At 38.1% G+C, this 24,116-nt stretch overlaps 1 protein-coding gene across 3 annotated transcripts; it reads right to left on the bottom strand.

Annotated features, from left to right (window-relative positions):
* Positions 1 to 4: 4 nt before the first annotated feature.
* LOC103723836 (phosphatidylinositol-3-phosphatase myotubularin-1) lies at positions 5 to 23,752 on the bottom strand. 3 transcript variants are annotated; one of them, XM_039130668.3, is made up of 20 exons: positions 23,418 to 23,752; positions 23,167 to 23,327; positions 22,980 to 23,048; positions 21,831 to 21,905; positions 19,821 to 19,892; positions 18,384 to 18,453; positions 16,933 to 16,982; positions 15,182 to 15,471; positions 14,938 to 15,011; positions 14,703 to 14,766; positions 14,520 to 14,585; positions 14,140 to 14,239; positions 13,903 to 14,016; positions 10,503 to 10,672; positions 8,266 to 8,350; positions 4,692 to 4,910; positions 2,727 to 2,786; positions 2,538 to 2,602; positions 1,112 to 1,391; positions 5 to 935 (listed from the first exon to the last, which is right to left on the bottom strand). In XM_039130668.3, the coding sequence occupies exons 2-20, from the start codon at positions 23,218 to 23,220 to the stop codon at positions 423 to 425; spliced, it is 2,490 nt and encodes an 829-aa protein (XP_038986596.1). In that variant the 5' UTR covers positions 23,221 to 23,327; positions 23,418 to 23,752; the 3' UTR covers positions 5 to 422. The 3 variants fall into 3 exon arrangements, with proteins under 3 accessions (XP_038986596.1, XP_088565703.1, XP_088565704.1); XM_088709577.2 differs by having other exon boundaries at positions 21,869 to 21,905; positions 23,418 to 23,624; XM_088709578.2 differs by lacking the exons at positions 19,821 to 19,892; positions 21,831 to 21,905; positions 22,980 to 23,048; positions 23,167 to 23,327; positions 23,418 to 23,752 and adding an exon at positions 18,859 to 18,877.
* Between the last annotated feature and the right edge of the window lie 364 nt (positions 23,753 to 24,116).

The raw sequence follows: 24,116 nt of genomic DNA, 5'->3' as shown, positions 1-24,116 counted from the left end.
TCGATTTTCATTCAACATTGATCTATTAGCCATGCAGAGTTTATACATCGGCTTGAAAAAAAAAATACAATAGTATGTACAATCAAAACCGACCAACGACCCCCATATGTGTCAAAAAAAAAAAGAAGCTGACGATACTTCCAGGTTCCAGCGCATGAGAACATCTTGTCATGCTCCCCAGATGGCCTTCTATGCACGTAATTGAACCTTCTAATGGGTACTTCTGCTTCAAGCTTGCCTATCTGCAAACCATAATCTGTGGCTCCACCTAAAATCCGACCCACAAATTGAGGTGCTACAACGTCACTAGTAACTTCTTTGATCAAATATTATGTGCATGAATATGTACCGATGACGCTTCTAGCGTCCACTGCATGCAATAAATTCCTAGGCGGAATGGAGAACCTGACATTCTGGACATCCTACTCCGATCCAAAATAGCGATCATAAATTGAAAGCCGATCGAATGCATCGAAATTTGCCTTCAGTCCAACAAACTGGCTACCAAGTTGCGCACATCCAGCATCCGGCCACCTGCAACCCTCCCTTGTGCGGAAAGGACACAAGGACTCGCATACCTCGTTGATTGGGTGGTCAGGAACCATGCTGTCCTCAATAGCAGAAATGGTCACCGAGAAATCTGCCTTTTCATCAGGTTGCCCGCCAGCATCAGTCTCTCCTCTGAAAGAATTTAATACCTCCCTTGTTTCTAGCAGTGTACTTCCAAAATCAGCTGCATGGTTTCCATTACTGGACAAGTGGACCTTACATCCAAGCGACTGTATGGCCCGTTTTATGGCTAGACTCTCCCTGCCGGCTCTTCTAGCCATTGCTAAAGCTGAACTGTTGGCCTGTTTTTCCTTCTGCAATTCTGCAGCTAAAGACTCCATGCTCATTTTGAGATCCTTAGCCCTCATTTCTCCCGTCTCCTTTGCCTGTGATTTCTCAGAAAGAAGAGTGGTACATGCATATCAGAAATAATACTTGAGATCTGGACCTTAGCATCACTACATGTCACTATTCATCCTAATGGTAAAGATTATGTGGTTAGTAAACCCTCAAGTGCAAATTGCATATAAATTGGCCGAATTTCAAGATTAAGCAAGAGTACCTTTGTCATATCAGCATATTTTTTAGTCAAAATACGCAATTGAGATTCAAGTTCCCCAGCTCCCGCTTCTTTCGGGCAAGCCCATCGCAAATGAAACTGGGGCCAAATTGTTGGCGCTAATGCTGCTGCCGGAGGTAATAGTGGACCATCATGTTTCACCGGGTCATAGAAAAGGTTATAGTGGACATGAGAGCTACCCTCAGGAGAATGCAAATTGAAAAAGTACATCCACAGGCACCCACAAGCATCGGTTGCACCAGACTGCTGCCTCTCCTTCTCACTACAAAATAAACAATCACAGTATCCACAACTTCAGCAATGAAAGTGAAAAAGGGAAATCTTAATTACCAGCATAAATCCTATCTCGTATGTTAAATATTCTATAATTACACCAACTTGGATGTCCCAAGAGAAAAATAAGAAGCATAGGTGCTTTCTTTTGCAACCTCAGTACTGTTGGCTGAGAAAAGGATAAAGACCAGTTTCTGAAACGATATAAGAGAAACAACTGTTTGACTATAAATAATGAATAAATTATATCCACATGTACCATTATCGTTTCCCCCCTTTTCCAGAGGCTCACAACTAGCATATTATATAAGGATGCTGCATTTTTCTTTGCCAAAAATGTAGCATAAACTATAGAAAGCACATCAAGTTGACACGAAATATCATCATCAATTGAAAATGCCAATCAACAGCACAAGACCAATCTAGCACAAATAGTTCGTAGCACCATTAGAAAATATATTTTATGACAGTGCTTTTGTTTTCAACTTCGCAATAGCAGATGGAAATAGCCATATAAATGATAGATTTCAAAAAACAAGAGAAACCTCTATTTATGCTAAAAATTAGTAAAGCATTTTAGCACAGAACAAAGTGAAGCAAATGCAAAGATTGTACTTGTTGGCACAGCCAGAATAGACCGGCACAAACCATGCCAAGGACTAGACTGGCACATGGCATGGCTGTGTGCCAGCACATCTCCAAGCGTGCCAGTGCATGCCAAGCATAAATACTAAACTACTACGGCGCCGTTTCGGTATTTGACCCTGTACCGGTGCCATGCTAGCAGTGTCGGTACGGTACGATACGAAATTTTTTTGTCGCACCGAGTGTCGGTACGCCACCCATACCGAAAAACATTACTGAGCCGGTACGGTATGGTATGCCCCATACAATCCAATTCGAGCCGGTATGGCATACCATGACCTAGACACTCCACAATTTCTGTTGATTAAAAATATTGCCAGCATTGTGAGAGCTCAATCATCTCTTCTTACATAAAATATATAAAATCCTTGATCAATATCAAATTGCAAATTAATTGACTGATAAAAATATTCTGTTTCTGGAAACTGCAGCAATAGTTCTAAATTGATAGTGGTGTTCAGAATTAGATAAAACTCAATGAAGAAAATACCTGTTGCATAAGAAGTTTCCGAAGCGGCAAGACAGCACACAATCTAGAAAATCAACTAGGAAAGCCTGTAGATGCATAATTGAAGCTAGTGAGCTAGAGGTTGTCCAATTGGACAGCTAAATGAATGCTCAACACCCATAATCATATGCAAAGATGCTGACAAATATGAAGCAGACAAAAAACACCTACCGAAGAAAACTCAAACGCACAAGGATACATCCGGAGCAACTGTGCAACACAATCAACCCACTGCAAACCAAGCCCATATAAGAGAAAAGAAACTGAGTTCAGACAATAAAAAAGGGAAAGAGAATATCAAGTTCTTTATGAAACACAAAAAGTCAAACAGTAAGTCTGTTAGAGGGATTATCAAAGCACATATTCAGGAAATATATGCAGTCACAAGAAAATGCACTACAAGTTTCAGCATGAGTAACCCATTGCAATAACAAAAATATGAGTCATTTTACATGGAAAAAGACAAAAACTTTGTTTTTTTCAATACTGGTTTCACATTAGCATGTTAGAGGAGAAGGGGAGAAGGTGTGGAAACATTTTACATAAATGAACATGAGACACAACCATAAAGAAACCTAAGGAAAAAATAACCAGCGAAAGGGACACAGCAAAGACTAATCTAAAAAACAACATCAGCAGATCCATTACCACTTCATTACTCTGTGGAATATGTTTCATTGTCAGACAACATAGTTTTGCACCAACATTAACCATAAGGGAAGCCTAAGGCGTGAAGTGATAGCGCATGTGGCAAACTTGTAGCTTCTTTATTAATAGCTTTGGTATGACATTAATTTATGAAATCATTATGTTCATCTCTTTCTCTCGCCCACCACCTGACAGGAAATAATATTCTATTTTGAAGAACTGAAGCACAACAGAAGAGAAACACAACACAACATTGAAATTTGAATAAGAACTGCTCAAAGCCAAGCAGTCAGCACAATAGCTTCCCGTACCAATTGAAAATGAGGAAAATGCAATTTGTTAAGATTTAAACATAGGGCTAATCGGTCATAAAATCCCAATTTTGTATATAATTATGTATATACATGTTCCATGTTATTAAGCTCCACGGTGTGTGCAGTACATGTAAATACCATGCTAACTTAAGTTGGCATGTTACTGTATTTTATAAGACTGTAATTTTATCAAGAGTACCCAAGAGAGAATTGCAGTCTTTGCTTATAATCATTACTTGCTTAATCATTCATGGCAACATCCCTACAGATTCTTGTCCTGGGCCTCCATCATTAACTTCAAAGGCTTGCCTTTTGAGATCAGACTGTCCTTTGTTGACTGCAATTTTTGCTCACTGCTAACTCTGTTTCCATCTTCAGCCGATCCCAAGTCATTTTTGCTGTTGATCATTAGCTAGTGTCTGGTAAATAGACCAAAATATAGGCAACCAAGAGATTTAATCTCTCTTTTAAAAAGCAGTTTAATAATTCTTGCAGTGTGCACGTCAAAATTGAATAACTCAAAGCTCTGAAACCATGGACACTTTTGGGACCTTTTTTTTTGCCAATTTTGTTAACTTGTGGAGGTCAGGCAACGTTGCCCAGAGCTGAACAATGCTAACTTCCTTGCATAATTGCAGTTATGATGCATAAGTCGGAACCTCCAAAACATATGATGTTTATTTCAAGCCCGCCAAAACATATGATTGTTTGTTTCTAGTAACCTTTTAATGAATGCGCAGTCCAACACACACAAGGGCCCAGCATATATAAGAAACAAAAGAATTTGAAATTCTTTGCTATCTTATCAATTTGAGAGCCAAAGAGGTTATACTAACAAAATAAAAAGGGTGGACCAATCCACAAGGCTCCCACCATTGTAAAGTCTGGGGAGGGTTATATATATGCAGCCTTATCCCCGTGTGCAGAAAGGTTGTTTCCATGTTTCTGACACACGACCTCCAAATCATAATAGAGCAATCTTGCTGTTGCACCAAGGCTCACCCTCCATACTAACAAAACAAGAGCCAAATATATGACAATGACCTGAACGCAAATTTTACTAAGGTGCAGATGATGAAAGAAAAGAAAAGGCCAAACATTTGGTATGGTAATGATATAAACAACATAAATTTCACTTCCTAACACTTTAGCTAGAAATTTGCTGAGGAAATACCTGTAGGAATATTGGCGAGCAATTGTTTTGTGCATGTGATGAACTACTGGCTAAGGATCCTGATCCTGAGGGGATCCGTATTGATGATGCTGATATATTCCCACCAGACACTTGCCTGGATAGTTCTAAAGGTGTGGTACTGTTTCCAGAGATTGTTGGAATTCCCATGCGGTCTGAAAAGGGATGCCCGAATGCAAGCCAATCTTTTTCCACAAGAGCCTATAAAATAATAAAAGAAATTCTAAGTAGCAAAAGTTTTGGAATTAGCAAAGTTACCATATACCCTAATTACACTTAAAAGGACTTTAAATATGCAAAATATGTGAAATGAATGTTTACAATTATCAACCTGTAATTTCAGTTGTCAATTTCCAGAGTTCACAAAACAATATTTAAGAACTTGAGTGCCATCTTTCCAACCAAATTATTACAACAAATTTAATATAATTTGGAAGCATACTGAGACAGCACAATTGCATTCCGGCTCAATGAAGCACCCATGTTCCTAAAATAGTGGTCTGCAATGCTGACCCAGACTGAACTGTTATTGGGTAGAGTCATCAAGTCCCGGTTTGACTATGATTAACCTGTGGGTTGACCAGTTCATCACTCCCATACTGTCAAGACCCAAGAGTCTCTAGTCTATATGCTCCAGTCTAACCCATCACTTTTGTCTTTCACCTCCACAAACCCCCAACCCACCAACTTCTTCGGGCCCCTTTCCATCTCACCAAGGATGGGAAACTCAATGAGTCCATCGTGACTAGGCCAAATCAAGTCAAAAACTAAGGCTATCGAGTCAAAGTCAAGATAATGCAAGTAGCATTAAAAAATTACTCTTGCCAAGTCTTTCATGAATTGGTTGAATCAGCAAGTCCAAAAAAAAGGCCGAGTCACATTCTTAATTTTTGTTTGTCCAATATCTTAACTCAGCAAAGTTGGAACGAGTTGTCACCGAGTTAAATGAGTGAGAAGAAAGTTCAGGCCAAATCCTGAAGAAAGCTCAAAAGCGCTGTTTGATGAGCCTGCGTAGTATTAGGTCGTTGGTCAGGTAAATATATGATGGGCCTGGTTTGATGAGTCACATTCTTATCTTTTTTGAATGAGGACCCCTCGACTTTGATGGGGAACATGCAGTCAGGAGCTTCCGGAGAACTTACCAAGTTGAATATATGATGAGGACCAACCATCATTTGCTAGATTCTTTTTGCTATAAGTTAAAATACTGGTGACATTAAATGCTATATTACTTGACATCAATTTACAATGCAATGAACTTAATGACCTGGTGGCCTTTGTGCTGCCTTATTAATTCAATGTTTCAAAACTTTAGCATTCCAAAGGGTTGGAAACCCGAAATGCTTGCCTCATCAATCATTGTTTCTCTTTTGTGTTAATTTGGAGTTTGCATATTTTCTAGACTAAATGGCTTGGACATGATTGATTTTGGTAACTTGGTATGTTGCATGACCATTTTGGTAATGCTATTCTCTCATTGGATTTTGCATATGGCTGCTATTATTGAGTCTATGATATCTACAGTCTTCATTACTCTCAGAAGACTAGCATATAGCCACAAGCCATGTTCATTTAGAAGCAAAAAAATAGATTAGATAAAAAATAGTATTACTGAACACATAAAAATAAACTAAATAATAAATTAAAATGGGAGATAGAGATTGAAGGTGAAAAGGATTGAATAAATTTGGGGCATTAGAAATATCCTATTACATGTGGATTTAGATGCGGAATAGGGGATTGAGATTAGTTATGTGCACGTTTTTATTTCCAAAAGTAACCACATTGATGATTGTTATATAACAAAGTTTTATCTGCACACCAAATAATATTCCATTCAAGGGTAAATTTTGCAGACCCAAAGAGTCACTCTTTGCAATATGGTATAGATTAGAGCACACTGAATTCAAATTAAAATTGCAGATCCTTGGACCAATCACATGTTTTTTACTGATTTATAGAAGCATGTGCGCACACCACACACACACACACCTCCTTCCCATTAGATTCGGCTCCTCCACTGTCATTCCTATGATCTCTAGCTAATTGGTTGTGGCGCGCGCGCGCACCTCCTTCCCATTAGATCTGGCTTCTACACTTTCATTCCTATGATCTCTGGATGTGGCCGCCTCTGTTACCATGACATACAACCGCATCCCCCATTTACCACCCAATCTCCTACAGACACTCATCCTTCCACCATCTTCAATGATATAACGAGATGTTGCCAACCATCAGCACAACAACCACTAGGGCTAAGAGATTTGTTGTCCTGTGGACTCCTTTTTCCCCCTCTCCATTAATCAAACTTGGATCACTTGGGCATTTCAAACAGTTCAATAATTTTGATTGCTGAGTCAAGTGCGTTTGAATGACTTTTAGGTTTTGGTCTGACCAGACTCGCAAAGGTTGGCAGGTCACAAGTTGGATAGCTTGACTCAAACAAGTTGACCAAAGGAATTAAATACCAATACTAACAAAGAGAAGGATAATGTACTTGAGAGCCATCATACTTAACTCTCCTGATGATGCTGCATCCGATACCCTGCCAGGATGCCTTTTATGTTTTATATTTTTGCTAATTTTTTAACTTTTTGTTATCTTAAATGAATATTAAGGGGTTTTTTCCATGTTTAAGTGGATTTTAATGGAGTGTATTATGAAGGTAATGGAACTCTCCAAAATTATTTTATTGTTGTTTTAATGATTAACTTAATCAAGAAAAATATAATGTAAGTGAACCAAAAAAAAAAATCCAATTAAAAAACCAAAAATGTTGGGGTGATACTCAACCTACAACATATTCAAATTTCATGCCAAAGGAAAAAATGGCATGAATTTCCCTATTATTCTTATTTTTTAATGATAACTAGCTGAAAAAAGGAAAAGCTGCAAATTCACTAGATCTGCATGATGATCTAACTTCGAGGAGACCGAATAATGGGTAGAAGAGCTGGATTTGGCCTCCTTCCCTTCTCTCCTCTCTCTTGGTCCAAAACCCCTCGGGCCCCAATACCCTGTGGCAGCTCTCTCTCTCTCTCTCTCTCTCTCTCTCTCTCTCTCTCTCACTCATTTTCTTTTTATAATGGTGGACTTGTCGGGTCAGGCATGATCACTGGCCATGATACCAGTCTATCTGGCTATCATGACCGATTTATTGTTGGGATGCACAATACATTCTAGCCCAGGCCGATTTTAGAATACCACATCCGGAAGTATCCTGTCAGAATAGTACGGCATCGACGGTACTGTGTTGAATCATAAGTACCTTAATCCTTGGGTCAACCAGGTTTCTAATTATTGCATAAAATGGTATACAAGAGAATTTTCTGATGGATATCTTCAAAAATAGACTATAAAAACCGACTAGGTAACTAACCAGAGTTCAATATGCTTTCTAAAGTTCCTTTATAGGAAAAGAATAAAAAAAGGTGTACTTCAAGTAGAAGAATTTGTTAAAAATAAAACTAACCAGAGTTCAAAATACCAAATTAAAATTAAAATATGCAGAACCTTCAGCAAAACAATCAAATGGAAAGTAATTTCCTGTGAGTACCTGAAATCCCTTGAATGTTCGATAGTATGGATCAAGCAATAAACTAGCAAGTGAGACCAATTGGGTTGTTCTATCCCATCCATCACTACAAAAAAAAGAAAAGATAAAAAAAGTGTTTACAGAAGCATCATAGAATTCATCGCAATCAAGATGAAACAACTAAACTAACAATTTTAATAAATACAAAGAATAACAAAAAGTTTACTATTAAAATATTATAACAAATTGATCAATATAAACTGTTAATTGCTATCATGCTTGGCATGGTATGCTGAACCGGCCGGTACGGGCCGGTTCAGCCCATACCGAACCGGTCCGGTTCAAGCATGGAAAACAGTTCCGGCCCCAAGGGGCCGAAACCGAGCGGTACAAGCCTAGTACCGGTGTGCACCGGACCGGTTCGCACCGGTACCCGCCCTCGAGGCAGCGCGTCCACGAGCAAGGAACCGCGCCCACGGTTCCGAGCGTAATTCCCCAAGGCAGCGTGCCCGCGCGAGCGTGAGCTCAGAACCATGCCGGCGCGCGGTTCTGGGCACGATTACCTAGGGCAGCAAGCCTGCACGGGCGCGTTTAATGCCACAAAGTGGGGCATTTAACACGGGGGGCGCGCTTCCGCGCGGGTTTTTCCGCTCACGCTGCACGTTAGCTGCTTCGATACCAGTTCAAAACCGATCCAAACTGGAACCGTACCGGTCCGGTAGGCGACCGGTATGCCTACCGGTACCGGTACAGCGTACCATGATGCTTGGTAATATAGATATATCTACTTTTTTTGTTTTCAAAACATATATATTCTACTTGTAAATAGATATAGTAAGCCTAATCACTTATTTAACTAAAAAATCCATGCACAAGGTACAAATTATAGGCAAAGAGTATCGCTAACAAAACCATGAGAGATAATATTGTCTTATCTTCTAGAAACTTATTTTAAAAATTAAAAAACATAGAAATCATACCATTGTGCATCTCCATTCACAATATGTACAGCAAACGTTCCAAAGGCTAGAGGACAGACTATATTATAGGTAAAAAAAATACAGTGGGAAGCAACATAAAGGCTTGTTTGGATGCCATAATCCACCTTAAAAGGTGAATTTTGGTATCCTTGAAATCTCACGATCATGGCATCCACAATGATCCCTTCAAGTGTCTTCATCTTTCCACCGCATCTCCTGAACCCCATTTGCATGGTTCACATGGATAAGCTGGTTGGCCATCTAACAAGGCCATAAGCCTGGTGTACATTCCAATCATAATGTCCTTAAAGGGCAATTCTAAGAATTTCTGCCATTACATACTTCATTACATTTACCTATACACAACATGGTGGCTTCCTAATTCTCATTTTCCTTTGTTCCCATGTTGAATGATGCAATCATTTAGTCCATAGAATTAGTCCTAGCATCATCTATCAGCCTTCAGGGTCATTTAATTAAAATCCCATGTAAGAACATTTTTGGAAATTTTTACGTATCACAGATTCAATATATTCAAGTCATCCTCAAGTTCATTCAAGTTTCTAATTCATTTGGAGACAAGATTTAGTTTGTTAAAGAATGAATAATTTAGCACATACGCGACCATAACTGCCAATTAAATTGAGAAAACACTGGTGTGTGTGTGTGTAGTAGTAGTAGTGGTGTGTGTGGTGCTTTTGAAATGATGACAGAGACGGTCCTTGTCCCTGAGATTCATATATTTTGGTGGTATCTAACCTATACGTCAAATTAGTACAAAAATAAATAGTATCAAATACACTAGTGCGGCAAAATACATGACAAGGAACAAAAATTGAAAATCCACTTTATGAATCATGATATATGCATCTTAAAACATAAATAGATTTAAATTCACTAAGTTTTGATGATTAGATTATAGTAAAATGTAGTATCATGCTATTAAACTTGCTTTTGCCACGTAATCAATGATTAGATTGGAGACAACCAAAACACATGAATTTTGATTTCTAGGCATTTTATATAATGTATATCATATTCACCGGTTCCGGTCTTGTATTGGATAGACTATCATTGATTTTGAAGGCGAGAAGACTATATTAGCTATCCCTCAAGAGTGTAGTAACATTACCATATATATACACATACAAACAAACATACATACATACATACATATATGTATGTATATATGTATCTGTAAGTGTTTATGTTTTTACAGCATATTTACGCAAGTGCCTTATCAACTATAAACACACAAAAATCAAAAGAGAATGAAACCTGCAATGTACGAGAACTGAAGCTGATTCTAGAGCAACACGCGCAGCAATCCAAGCAGAACCAGCCAGGACACTCTGAACATGGATTAACCAGCCACTGTCTCCAAGAGTTGAAACAGAAGCTGACATACTGCTTAAGTTACCTCCACCCCAGGTCCATCCACCATTTCTCTGCCCAAAAAATGATAAAAATCACACTTAATTCTAGGTCTCTGTCTAATAGGATTGATATGACATATCAAATATCTAACTTCAATATCAGGCTCAAAACAAGCTTCAAGCATGTTACAGTAGCAAAAGAGGTGCCAAGCAAGCATAAATGCTCTTTCCAAGATTTGCCGATTTGTCGTACCAGTCAGTATCGTACCATGTAGGCATACCATACCGTACCGGTACCGAACCAGTATACAGTCTCGTACCGCACCAACACTCGGTACATCTTGCCATCTCATACTATACCGTCTACCGATATTGTAATAGGATAGTACCGGCATGGGGTCCGGTAACTAGATGGCAAATCTTGGTTCTTTCTTATTGTAAAGTGAAGACAATAATGCACACAAAGTCAATATACGCAGCATAAGAACCGGAAAAAATTCTTGACACAACATACAAAAACGATCAACTCTACAGAAATTCCTTCACCTTACAGATCGATTTGATTGGGCATATCAACTTCAACAGGACGCAAAAAAATTAATTAGTTAATCAGCATGAAAAGTAAATTATAAAGATATATAACATGAAAAACTTGCAGGCTAGCCAAATCCAAGTACTAGCACATATCAATTAGACAACTACCTAAAATTCCACAATGAATGGCAAGAAATAGATATGCCCACATGGTAGAAGAAACCCAAATCTTAAGCAGTTCTGAATAATTTCTCAAACTATCACTCAGATCTATGTAATGAATCTTTATCACAGATCTACCGCATTGCAGTTCTAAAAAAATATAATGGTACACAGTCCATCGTAGTTTGCATGTCCATTTGTCTGGTGACAGATGTCCTGCCTATTGATCCTTGATTCTGCACATATGAGAACCTACAGTAGACTATGAAGAGATGGCTAGAGCTATCATTCTATTAATGAAACATGTAGCAAAAGGGTACATATATGCATTCCTCAAATTTCTCAAAGTAGAAATTTCTATCTCAATGGTTCAGGCCTGGCCCCTCATACTCAATGGGGCAATGACGCAACTAGACGATACTCAAGTCCGCAACTCACAGAATTCTAGCACAATTTAAATTACTGGATTTAGAACTCTAAAGTTTATTCTATCATATCTGTTTAAATTACTGGATTTAGAGTTCTGAAGTTTAATCTACCATGCCCGTCTCTACAAGTAAACATAACACAATCACACAACTCACTCATCTTAGAGATTTGTCATATCTGGCAACCAATCTGTTGCCAAGCAACAACTATACCCTAGACAACAAAAGAAACTCCCGCAAGGAACAGTACAAAATGGAGTAATGAGCATAAAACAGATTACCACAGATGCAGCAGATATTATATACTCAACCAAGAACACTAACATTCAAGCCACCAAACCAACTTAGTTATTAACTCTTTTGCTTTCTAAAATTCTAAAAACAGCCACTATTAATTTCACTATTATAATTAGGAAACAAGGGACCTAATACAAAGAGTTCAAAAATCAAGGGCATGCATGAAAGACTCCAAAATCAGAGATCTCTATTGCCACACCAACCACCAACCTTGTCGCATCATCCAAAGCCTGACCAATGACTGGAAACAGAAGAGATTAAGTGGAGGAAGAAGAGGCAAATAAAAAAAAGCCAGTTATGAGCAAGCTGGGAAGGAAAACCTAGAGATGATATGAGGAAAGAGAAAATCAGGAATAAAGACACCATCAAGTCCTTGATCACCATCACCATAGTTTTTTTTATTTTTTTAAAAAAGAAAGTCACCTACAAAACATCCAAAGTCGGCATTTGGCATAGCCTATACGTATTCAAAAGCCATTAAAAAGAACAAAAAATTTCAAAAATTTCCAAACAGACTGAAATGAAACAAAAGCATGATCAAACAATTGTTCAAGGACTTGAAAGTTTCCAGTGGCCGACCCACTCAATACTAATGCATGGTAACCATCAGATTAGTCCCCAAAGTCATATACAACAGTCAATTATACCAACTATGATACTTTGGGAAGATTGACTAAGAAACTGCAATTTCAATAACATGTGAGCCCTCAAATGACAGCACATATATTCAATGGCCTAGACTCTTGGAGATTCCCACAGGTTATGCCCATACAGTTGGGACAGAGCAAAAACCCTAGTTGTCGTGTTCAGACAAACTTTCACTCATATAGTCAAAAAATAGCTTTTTTATTCATTGAATATCATCAGATTAGTGGTCCTAAGTCCTAACTATTCACACAGGTGCATAATGATCTTCAAAGTAGGCAGTTTCATGTAATCACAGAGGCAATTGCACCTATTACAGATATTTAGAGCAATATTATGATAATGCAGCTAAGAGGCCACTAATGGGTTTAGCAGGAAGGGAGGATACAAGTTGAAGATAGAGAGAGAGAGAGAGAGAGAGAGGTGGCAATGGATGCTTAAATGGAACTAGTGAGGAGGGATAATTACTTGCTATTTTAAAGGTCTTGGGCTTAAACAGGAACCATCAGCAAGAGAGGATTAAGAAAGCCAAACTCATATTTATAGGACAAAGGTTATCAAGTTTGGGGACCGGTACTGGTTAATCAATCAAACAGTTGGACTTTCACTCCAAAAACACTACTTAAAAAGAAAAAAAGAAAGATATCGGGATTGTTACATATGCACTTATATGCATATCTTCAATATTACAAAAAAAAACAAAGAAATTAAATCAAAAAAAAAACAGATTGAAAGACAAATATCAAATAAGTAACAGACATGCCATGGATTAAAGACAAACTATACAATCATTAACCTACAAAAGAAACAACTATTAAGACACATTTATTACAACAAATTTTATATGCATCTGAATCTAAGATAGCCTCATAAATAGTGTTTCTTATGTATTTTTGGTATTTCAAAGATAATATAATACAATGGTCAAATATTGTAAAAAAATGTATAAAAATATACATTAATTTAAGATTTAAAAAATTATTCTAGAAATTTTTCATTAAGACATAGACTTCTTTGCTCAGATATATCTAGGAAAACAATACAAGGCAAGTATGGGTGTTGGTTCACGACACTAATGTCACTACAGTGTAGAATAAACATTAATATATGCATATGAATAATGATGCACCAATTTTCAGAGTACAAAGAAGAGTATTGCTATCTAATAAATCAAGTGAGACAAAGTGAGAGAGGATCTGCCAATTAAGAAGGCTTACATGAGGGACTGCAACTTACCAGAAAGGATGACATTCCATCTGATGAAGTCGCACCATAAGTGTCCACATAGTCTCTAAGGCGAGCAAGGCTCTCTCTCATGGCATGGATGTTATCAATTCCAAAAAAGACGACCTGTTGGGAAATTGTCAAACCAGAAAAGGAAAAAATTAAGGAAACAGAATAAACAGTGCAATACTGCAATTGACAGTAGAAACAAAGTATGACATATTTACATATTCCAAACCTTAGACAGACCTCAGATTGGGAGTAGTTGGAAGATGATTCTGAGCCACCTCCCATTGCCCCATTAGCTAATGCATTCTTTCTAGGCCTTGCATCAGCAATATAGAGCTTCCTGTATTTATATAATACATTGCCTAGTGAAAGAAGAAACCAAGAGGAGGAAAACAAACAAAGTAATATACAGCAAAAATATTTGGGCATGAGTACTAAGGTCATATCAAAAGATAAGATCAGATATAGTCTATGATGCAAAGGAAGAAATATGCAATATCACCAGTTTAATTAAATAATTAGTTGCTCTAAGATATACTTAACTAAGAACGAAAGCAAAAAATTTACTGTAAGATAAAGTCACGTGATGGGGAGAAGTTACGGCACAGACTAACGATTACCTTCGAGGCCCCTTCCCATCAGCAGTTTGCGTGCAAAATGCAGCAACGAGCTTCTCATCTGCATTGCTGCATGACAATTAACAAAAGTCAGTCACTTGCCCTTCCAATAACCAGACATGATGATCCAGAATTTTCATCATAGAAACCACAATAATGGTGCAACCAAGCAGTGGGAAAAATTACCTCCTCAGATTCATCATGAGACCAACTAATGGCTGAGATGACCGAGCAAGAACAGCTCCAGTCTCTACAATATATTAAATAGATTTAGTTCCACTACACAATTTCCAAAAATGCATTTGGCCGTGAAAGTTTTCCTTTGCTTTGTACACACACATGTGGAGAGGGGGAGAGAGAGATGCAATAAAGTATGCACAAGGAATAATAATTATAAAAAATGCATCCTCAGCACTCATACCAGGGTGACACCATGAAATTACAGGTAACCGACACCTCGCACGAAAAGTGGAAGCATGCAGTACTTCTTCATCACTAGTATCAGAAATACAAAAAACCACAAAACCAAGGGCACTATTAGCATCGGAAAATAATAAAATTACATTATTTTTTATGTCAAGAAAATGTTGAGAATATCATTGATAAACTACATATCAGCAAGCCACAACCATCAACATGAATTAGCATGAAAGTCCACAAAATACCTGATGCACTTCGGTACCATCAATGCAAAAGGATAAGTTGCACAGAGAGTATAGCTAGAATTTAGTGTAGTAATTCTCCACCAATCGTTAGACATGGAAAATAAAACATCTTCAAATGTGCTACTTGATACGTGGAAAGACCCCACCCCAAGAAGCCGACAATACTCGTTCATTAACCGTAGTTTTGGGTTGTCATTGCCAAACTTCGAAGGACCACAGATAAATGTATAAAGATCCCACAACCGTGCAGGTTTCGTATATCTCCCCAAAGCATTAAACACTGCACGTCTCTGCAAGAGGTATGCAGACATGAGCACTTTGCTACATAAAAGAATCAGAAAGCATGATGTTTACTTCAATTAGGCAGCCTCTAAAATGGAACAATTATGACTGTGACAAGAACAAAAAGAAATTATTTTTTCTGAAAGCTCATGGTCATATAAAATTTCACATTCTAGCAGTGCTGTGACAGCCAACACCATGACCTATACCCTCTCTTATTTTCCCATTTAGACAGAAAAGCCAAACACCTGTCAGATGTGGAACCAAACATCTGGTGATTCTTTTCATCCTCTCTAATTGGGGCAAAGCAATGAGGGATCATAAGTTAGGGCATGTCATAACATTATATTTTCATTTTTTCGTACAAATATGAAATACAGATCTGTAGCAGGTAGTCTCCAGTAAAGAAATCCTAATGCAAGACATAAATAAGAGAGAGGGGGAGAGAGAGAGAGAAGAGTGGTGTTAGGAACTTGCTATTCACATAACAAGAAGTTAGATGTGTAAGAAAGATCTTGCTATCGAAGACTTAAGCTCAAGTCGATTTGCGAAAAGCTAGCTTGAGCTTGGTTCGTTATATTCTGAGCCTGCTCGAGTACGGCTAGCTTAGCACAAAATTTTATACTCTTTTGATGGATGAGAACCCAGAAGAGGAGAGGCTGTCGATCAACAGAGAAAGAGAGGAAGATGATGCTACAGATAAGAGATGTTGAAGAGATCCTTTAACCAGAGTGAACCAGAGAGCCTCCTTGTCTTGTTGTCACCAATCTCCATTCCCATTACCACTTGCATCATAAGGGAAGCAGGAAGAAAGGGACTCTTAAACCCAACAGGCATAGGAGACATAGAAGAGTTTGCGATGAAGTTTGGATGTTTGAAGATTAGTGGACAAGGAGAGAAAACAAAGATAGGAGAAATGGGAGGGAGATTGGGGCCATCATTCATTGAGGTGGATAAGGGTTTGGGAATAGACATGGGTAAATATAATCAGCCCTAACTTATTCAAACCATTGAATCAAGATTTGAGGGCTAAAATGATAACTAATAAGTAAGCATTGAGATCTGAAGGCTCAAATGATTTCTATTAAGCATTGAGAGCTATGAGATTAAGATCTAATGGATAACACAAATGCCTTCTTGCTTAGATTGTGTTAGTAATTCCTGAATAAAATAAAGATACTATTTTTGCTGAGATAAAAAATATCATTTTATTATTTGAGTAATATATGTTATTTGTTATTAATTTATATTCGAGACATATCGAGCTGGAAATTGGCGAGCTTGGTATAGCTCGTGTTCGGCTCATTCACAAGTAGAGCTAAAAAATTAGGCCCATGTTCAGCTCGATAGTAATATGAGTGAAGCAAAACTGAGCTGGGTATCAAGTCAAACATGAGCAGATCGCAAACAGCTCATTATTTGACAGCCCTAATACACATCCACAAAAAAAAGGTTTCTTCGGAAATGACCTGCTTGGTTCTAGGTCGAAAACTGAATACGATAATTCTCATATCTTTACCTGCAAAAAAAAGGAAAAATAAGTTCTCAAACAACTATGATAGTTAACAATAATATATCATGCTTTAAATTTGCTTTCAAATTGGTAAGTAGCATTTCGTAGAGTTACAAGCATAACAAAAGCATGAGCAATATTTTCACATAACTAAGACAGCTTTTCATGTAAATGATGACAAATTACAAGTTAAGCACAAAGAAATACTATCTTTTAATCTTTGCAATAAAGGATAATTGTAAGGAACAAATAACTCAAACTCTCTTAGTGTATAGGAATTTTGACTTATAATATTTATTTAATGCAATAGGGATATCTTTAGAGTTCAGACAATGAACCAAATATGTCACTGTTAATCCCCTTGTCTTTTTTTGATACGTTTTCTAGTGCTAGGTTGATACTAAGATACGGTGCTAGGTTAGAAACTCAGTACCGACCCAAGGCACAACATGGGTATTAAGCATGGCATGAAAAAGAATGTGTCATACCAGCAACTAGAGGAGAGCAGCTCGCTCACTCTCCTCTCTCCCCAATTCGATGCTAACCGATGCCAAGTTAAGACCCATCTCTTCCCCCTCCCTCTCTCACTCTTCTCCCTCTCCATAAGCCCCCTCCCTCTCTCTCTCTCTCTCCCCTATCCTCCCTCTCCCGCCCTCCCTCTCTCTCTTCCTCCCCTTCTCCCTCTCCCCCTTTCCTTAAGCCCCTCTCCCTCCCTCCCTTTTCTCTCTCTCTCTCTCTTCGTCCCTCTCTCCCTCTCCATCCCCCTCATTCAATACAGCCCAGCTCGGTACGATGCGTACTAGTACCATACTGAACTAGTTGCCAGCCGGTACGAGCCCCAGAAATGGTTCCACTAACCTTGAGCATCACAGAGATACTTGATATGACTATTTGGATGTATTTAGAGCATGTATAGAAGCACAAAATTAACCCTCTTTACTTTAGCGCATGAATGAAAGTAGAAAAAAAAAAGAAGTGGAATTCAATGCATGCTAGTTCCTTGGATCAATTTGCCAAATCATTATATATATATGCATATGCATCTGCATATGCATATATATGTACGTGGATGTGTATGTATGTGTAGGTGTATGTATGTACGTGTATGTGTATGTATGTGTAGGTGTATGTATCCACGTGTATGTGTATGTATGTGTAGGTGTATGTATGTACGTGTATATATATACACGTATATATGTATGTATGTATGTATGTATGATTTGTACAACACAAATGAACTTATAATTGAGACTTAAAAGAGAAGGCATGGACATATATCAACACCAATATAACGTAATAAAAAGTACACAACATCCAGCAATTATATAACTTGTCTTGGCTATAATGCTTAATGCAATATATGTATATATATATAATTTAGCCGAAACAAGCACTCTATGAGCATACCAATAATTTGGAGAAGTCGCCGTGAAGATGTCTTATCAGACTGGCGTGGAGCTGAAGGAAGCTTCACAACCTAAACATTTCAACTGACAGATAAGTAACTTACTAAATGGCCAAAACTTTATATATATATATATATATATATATATATATATATATATATATATATATATTCAAAATTACATAACATTAAATGCTTAGCATGCATGTCCACCTTTAACTCAAGTTTGGCATGCACAAAATGCATCACCAAGGGCAAAATATTGTAGTGTGTATCCTAATTTTAGCCTTAATAGCATGAAATATAAGAGGACATTGCTTTGTGCAATGGTAAAAGGCTTAAGCTGACAAGTGCAATGATGCGGGTTAGAGTCCTGAGGCAACCTTCTTGGGCCAAAAACAAAAAAAAAAAAAAAGCTAAAGGTTAGGCCTATCCCCAATTTACCCGTCCTAGGATCTAGATTGCCAAGACCATAACCTGGTAATATACTTTTTAATAGCATGAAAGTATGAAACAAACAGCTGGTAGCCCAGTACCCTATTTGAGAATTAAGGCCATGTCTGCCTGCACAATGATATCAGAAATTTTAGCAGTAAGATGCCAAAATGAACTTATTGAAATGACCAAAATCTAGCTTGCAATAATTAAAATTTCTAACAGTCAAATTCAAGACTGTAACTTTATGCTATCAGATCACAAGAAAAACAAGTATGAAGCATCTGAAAACCCCAAAAATAGTAAACCAAATATATAGTGGATATAGCACATAAGCATTGGATAACCAAAAGAAATACTGCCACAAGTTCTGATACAGCTTGCTATTTTAAATCAAGTAAAGCATAAATAAGATGCTAAAAAGTAACAGAATTTTAAATGTTCCTTCACTAATAATTCAATATAATTACTTTCTGTTTTATGTTTTACTTCATCATCTAAAGTTGGGATATCAAGGGAAAAGAGATCACTTAATGGGTCCAGATTTTTGACCACCAGCCCAACCAGAAGAGAAAGGGAGCAGATTAGGTGAATCATAATTTCTTCTCAGATGAGATGTTGAAGGCAGTATCATGCATCAAGCTCTAGTCCATGTCATTCATAACTTTCGTCCAGGTTGAACAGAATGAGACCCTCCCCCTCTCTTCTTCTTTTTTTTGACTTAGTCCTAGTCCACACAATGAAGCAGTCTAATCTTTGAAACCAAAACCATGTCTCAGATTAGAGTACAAACCAGATCATACATGTTAGTTTGTGGCTCAAGTTAGAAGCGATTCAACGCATTGGCATCCTTAGTGTAAAACAAGCTCAGAACAATTCCGGCAATGATTTAAAGAAGAGAAACATCATATGCAGATTATAGAATGCTTGCTCACATTTCATGACGTGATTTTTAAGCAGAAAACATAGACAAGCAAATAGATTAAGTTGTTGAGCAGTCTTACATGTTTACTGAACTTCTCAATTGTTGCCAACGGTATGGTGCCAAGTTCAATTATGTCCCTGGAAACCTCACTCTAAAAAAGAATTTCAGGAAGAGAAATATAAGAAAATAATATATGGCTCGAATTGGGCAGTAATACATGCATAACTTAAAGACAACTGAAAGCAAACTTCAATTTCAAATGCATAGTGCAGCCTTTGTTGGGATCAGATTGATATATGGAAATTGAGTCCAAAGCAAGCAGAATTCAGCATTATCAAAGAAACAAGATGATAAGAGAGAATTGAAAACAGCTGTAGAGATTGCTAAGCACTCAAGCATAAGCAATTCTGCAACAAACTCCATTTAACCAATGGTAGTTGATTGAAACAAGGAGAGCTGAGCAATGAATGAAAAAGGCAGGAGCAATTGGTTTTTATTGAAAAAACAGATTATTTGCTATAATTATGTCTATGAGGGTAAATTTAAATTATATATGTGTTGCAGGTTTTAATGTCAATTTTAAATGTCATCACAATGTAAGGTGAAGGTAAAATGATCGTGGTGAATCGTTAGAGTTAATGGCCCTTAGTTTGCGTACTAATGCAGACCACGTAGCTGATTTTGATTAAATTTACGATAGAGATCCTACAGCTTTTCTTATCTCATTTTCTCAAAAGCTGATTTTACTTAAATTTAAGATAAAGAACCTACAGCTTTTCTTATCTCATTTTCTCCCATGCAGTGAGTGGGGGTTGAGAAAAACTGGATACTGTATGCAGCCCAATATATTCCGGAAAAAAACTAAAGGGAGTCTGTCAAATTGATGTGGCTAAATTTAGGGCTGATAAATTGCAGGATTTGGCAATGAGGAATTCCGAGAAAATGAGCAGTCAGTGTAGCTGTACTTGCCGAAACTCATATGCAGAAACAGAAAATCATTACCTCTATATTTTTTTCTTTTTTCTCTTTCTCTTAATCCTTTCTTCTATAAAAGTTAGGAATCATGCAATTAGGATTCTGGACACAACAAATCACAGAATTCTTCATAGGTTTAAATCCATTTCCAGACCTGGACTCAGTCAGGATCTAGATTTCTACAGCGAATCAGAGCATACAAACAAAATACATGTAAAGCCAAGTTAAGAACACCAAGAGATAGTAAGAAGTACATAATTAAAACTTCTTGGACGGAAAAAGATATGTATAAAAAAAAAAAAGAAATGCCCATAAGGCGTTGCGAGAAATAAATTGTATGTAATATGCTTTTAGCATAAGTCAGCCGGCAGTCGCTAGTAGCAGATTGTGAAGTGGTGGGCGGATGGTGGGAAGCATTGTAAAATGTTAAAGATGATGATATCTGCTCCACATTTGAGAAGATAAGGTTAGCGGGCGGATGGTGGGAAGAAACATTAAATGATGACGACAATGATGTTATCTGCTCCACATTAGAGAAGAGAGGTTAATGTATTTTTAGGTTATTAAGAAAGAGTGCATTTGTATCCAGTAATGAGCAAATAGGTTTGATTTTCCTACTTTTAAGAAAAACCGAGGACAGAGATTGCTAGATTTTTTTTGTCTGGGAACACTGGAAGGTTCTTTCCCCTTAGTTGAGAAATAAGATGTGCCTAGATTCCAGTATCTTAACCACATCCATTTTTGTTTTATATGTCAAAAGTTTTATTTGGGGCTCAACATTATTTAAATTTGAAGCAACGTAATTGGAATGCCTATGCCATAATGTTGCCAGATGGAGAATGAGAGTTGTTAAAAGGATAATAATTTAAGAATCCAACACATAAGTACAGCAAAAGAGTATGAGACCACACCTTACTTATGACCAATGATCTATTTAAAAATATATACATACTTTATCGTTATTTAATTTCAAACTCAATGATCATTCAGCAGGCAATATACCAAAAACGTATAAATACTTTGGTGTCCCTAGTCTCTACAGTTTTCCTCAGTGCGCATTAAGCCAAGGCATCTTCCAAAGTAAAAATGGCATCATAGAATTGGCGCTCCTTACCACAAAAAGAAGGCGGAAATTTGTCACTGATAATGTACCTGCCTCATTTGTATTCACTAGAACAACACCATGACCCTAGCAGTAATTAGAAGAACAAGTTATCAGTGCAAACCAAAAATAATCAAAGTGCTTTGTACCAAAATTTTTTAATGGAATCAACTCCACTGGTCATTTTACAATAACTACAATAAGAAATGCCTTTGATTGAAAAAGATGGTTCTAATTTAAATTCAAAGGATTCATCAAATATTATCACTAGAAAATCCAAAAATGGCTAACAACCCTACATAGATGGAGGAAAAGAAGGTTTTTTAGATCATTTTATCATCCTTTCAATTGGCCCACCCTTCATGGGGCAAGCTACAGAATCTCACAGACAGCTTGCACTTGATTATTATTCAAACATAACAGGATAGCAAAGCAGGTCAGGGTTCCTAAAAAAGTTAATACAGAAGTTAGCTGGTCCAAAGTATAACAAGGGTTATATTGATTATCATAAACTTTCCCAAAGAAACATGACAAGGGTTATATTGATTATCAGATATATAACAAGGGTTATATTGATTATCAGATATTTGAACATTTGCTGTTCTATAACCAGCAGCCAGAAGCAACATAAGTTCCAAGATCATGTAAAGAAGCCAGCAGGTCCAAGGTGCGGGCAGGGTCTTATTGACAGTCAATAGACTTTGCTGAAGTGATGTGATAGCATCTTCCTGTGCAGATGTTTCCACATTTGAAATTCTACAACCAGCAACAAAGCCATGGGTTACAAAATCCCCCAGTGGCATGCTGTATGATGGTTTTCGAGCACCTTGAATCGTATGCATATGAGAAAAGTCATGTTGAATCTCCGAAATACTGCACTGGACTAAAGCAGAATCTATGCCCAGTGTCAGGGGCCGGCCTCCACCATACATAAAGTGTTACATCAACCAAACAAAGGCGAAAGCCAGGGCAAAATCTAAACCGTGCGTGAAGATCTGAATAACAGGGGCTTCATGCCCATGCCCAAAAGGGTTAGAGGAGACAAAAACGCACTGCAACGTTTAGAAATTCCATGAAAACCGCGAAATCTGTCGAGATTAAATTAGAAGTAAAAGCCGTGATTCATGAACGAGAGAGAGGGGGGGAGATGAAGGGGCGTACCTGGACGATAACCTCCTCGACTTCCAGCAGGAACTCAGCCATGTCATGCGAAGCCGACCCTGAAACCGGCTGCAATAGGAAAGAGGCATGAGGAGGGCTAAGAAGACGCATGCGAAAAGCGAGGACGAAAGGAGGAGGAAGAGAAGGAACCCTAGGAAGGAACATAAAGAAGGAGAATGAGAGATACCTCGATCTTGGTCCACTCGAGGGCGTCCCAGCTCCCGACGCCCTCCATCGTCATCCTCTCTTCTCGATCGAACGACCGACCGACCGGAAGGACGGAGGGAGGGTATGATACGCTTTATTCTCTATCCTTTCTTCTTCCCGTCGTTGAGATTATCGATAATGCTATATCGTATCACATCATATCATGGACAATAGAGACGAATAGAACAAAATCAAGGAGGAGATGAGATATGTACAAAGGGGGGCCGTTACCATGGGAGGGATGGGAAGGAGGCAGGGAGGGAGATAGAGATGCGTTTGTGCCTGCGATGGAGAGAAGGAGGAGGGAGCACGCACCACCGACGAAAGTAGCGGAAGCGTTGTCTCCTTCCCTTCCCACTGCCCTTTCCCCGGTTCCCCTTCCTTCGCGGCCTCGATGCCCGCGTGTTCGCCGCCTTCTCCTCCTCGCGTGACGCCCAATGCCGCCGCCGATACGCGCGTACTTGTACCACCGCCTTCTGTGTACACGAACACCCATATACGTGGTCTGGTTCTGGGCTCTGGATTAGCATTGTTGGGCTGCAAGATTGGCCAAGCTAAATGACCATAGTGAGCCCAAGAAATTCGGGCCGTTATCTCGGAGAGATTTGTGGGTCAAAAAAGTCAGCCGATAGCACGATTTTATATTTGAAGGAATGCTGACAGAGACAACAAATATGATGTGCACATGACGGTGAGCCTCACATAAAATACAGATGATGCCGAAGTTACTCTATGGAGTAGCGCGGGATAGAAATGGATCGAGCAAAGGAATTTAGAAATAAGACCGATCAAGTCACACCCTCACTACTCACTGGTAGCTTGTAGGTGCATTGCGTCGGGAAGTGATGGTCATGGAGGCAGTTAAAAAGCAACTAGGTGTTGCTTTAGTTTCTTGGCATTTTTTAAAACATACGGCCACAAAATATCGTT

The sequence above is a fragment of the Phoenix dactylifera genome, chromosome 13, assembly GCF_051530095.1.
Source record: "Phoenix dactylifera cultivar Ajwa chromosome 13, Ajwa_hap1_PhDact_Kaust_v1.1, whole genome shotgun sequence".
In the NCBI taxonomy this organism is placed as follows: domain Eukaryota; kingdom Viridiplantae; phylum Streptophyta; class Magnoliopsida; order Arecales; family Arecaceae; genus Phoenix; species Phoenix dactylifera.
Note: the sequence above shows the minus strand (reverse complement) of the source record. Positions and strands in the feature narration are given on the sequence as shown.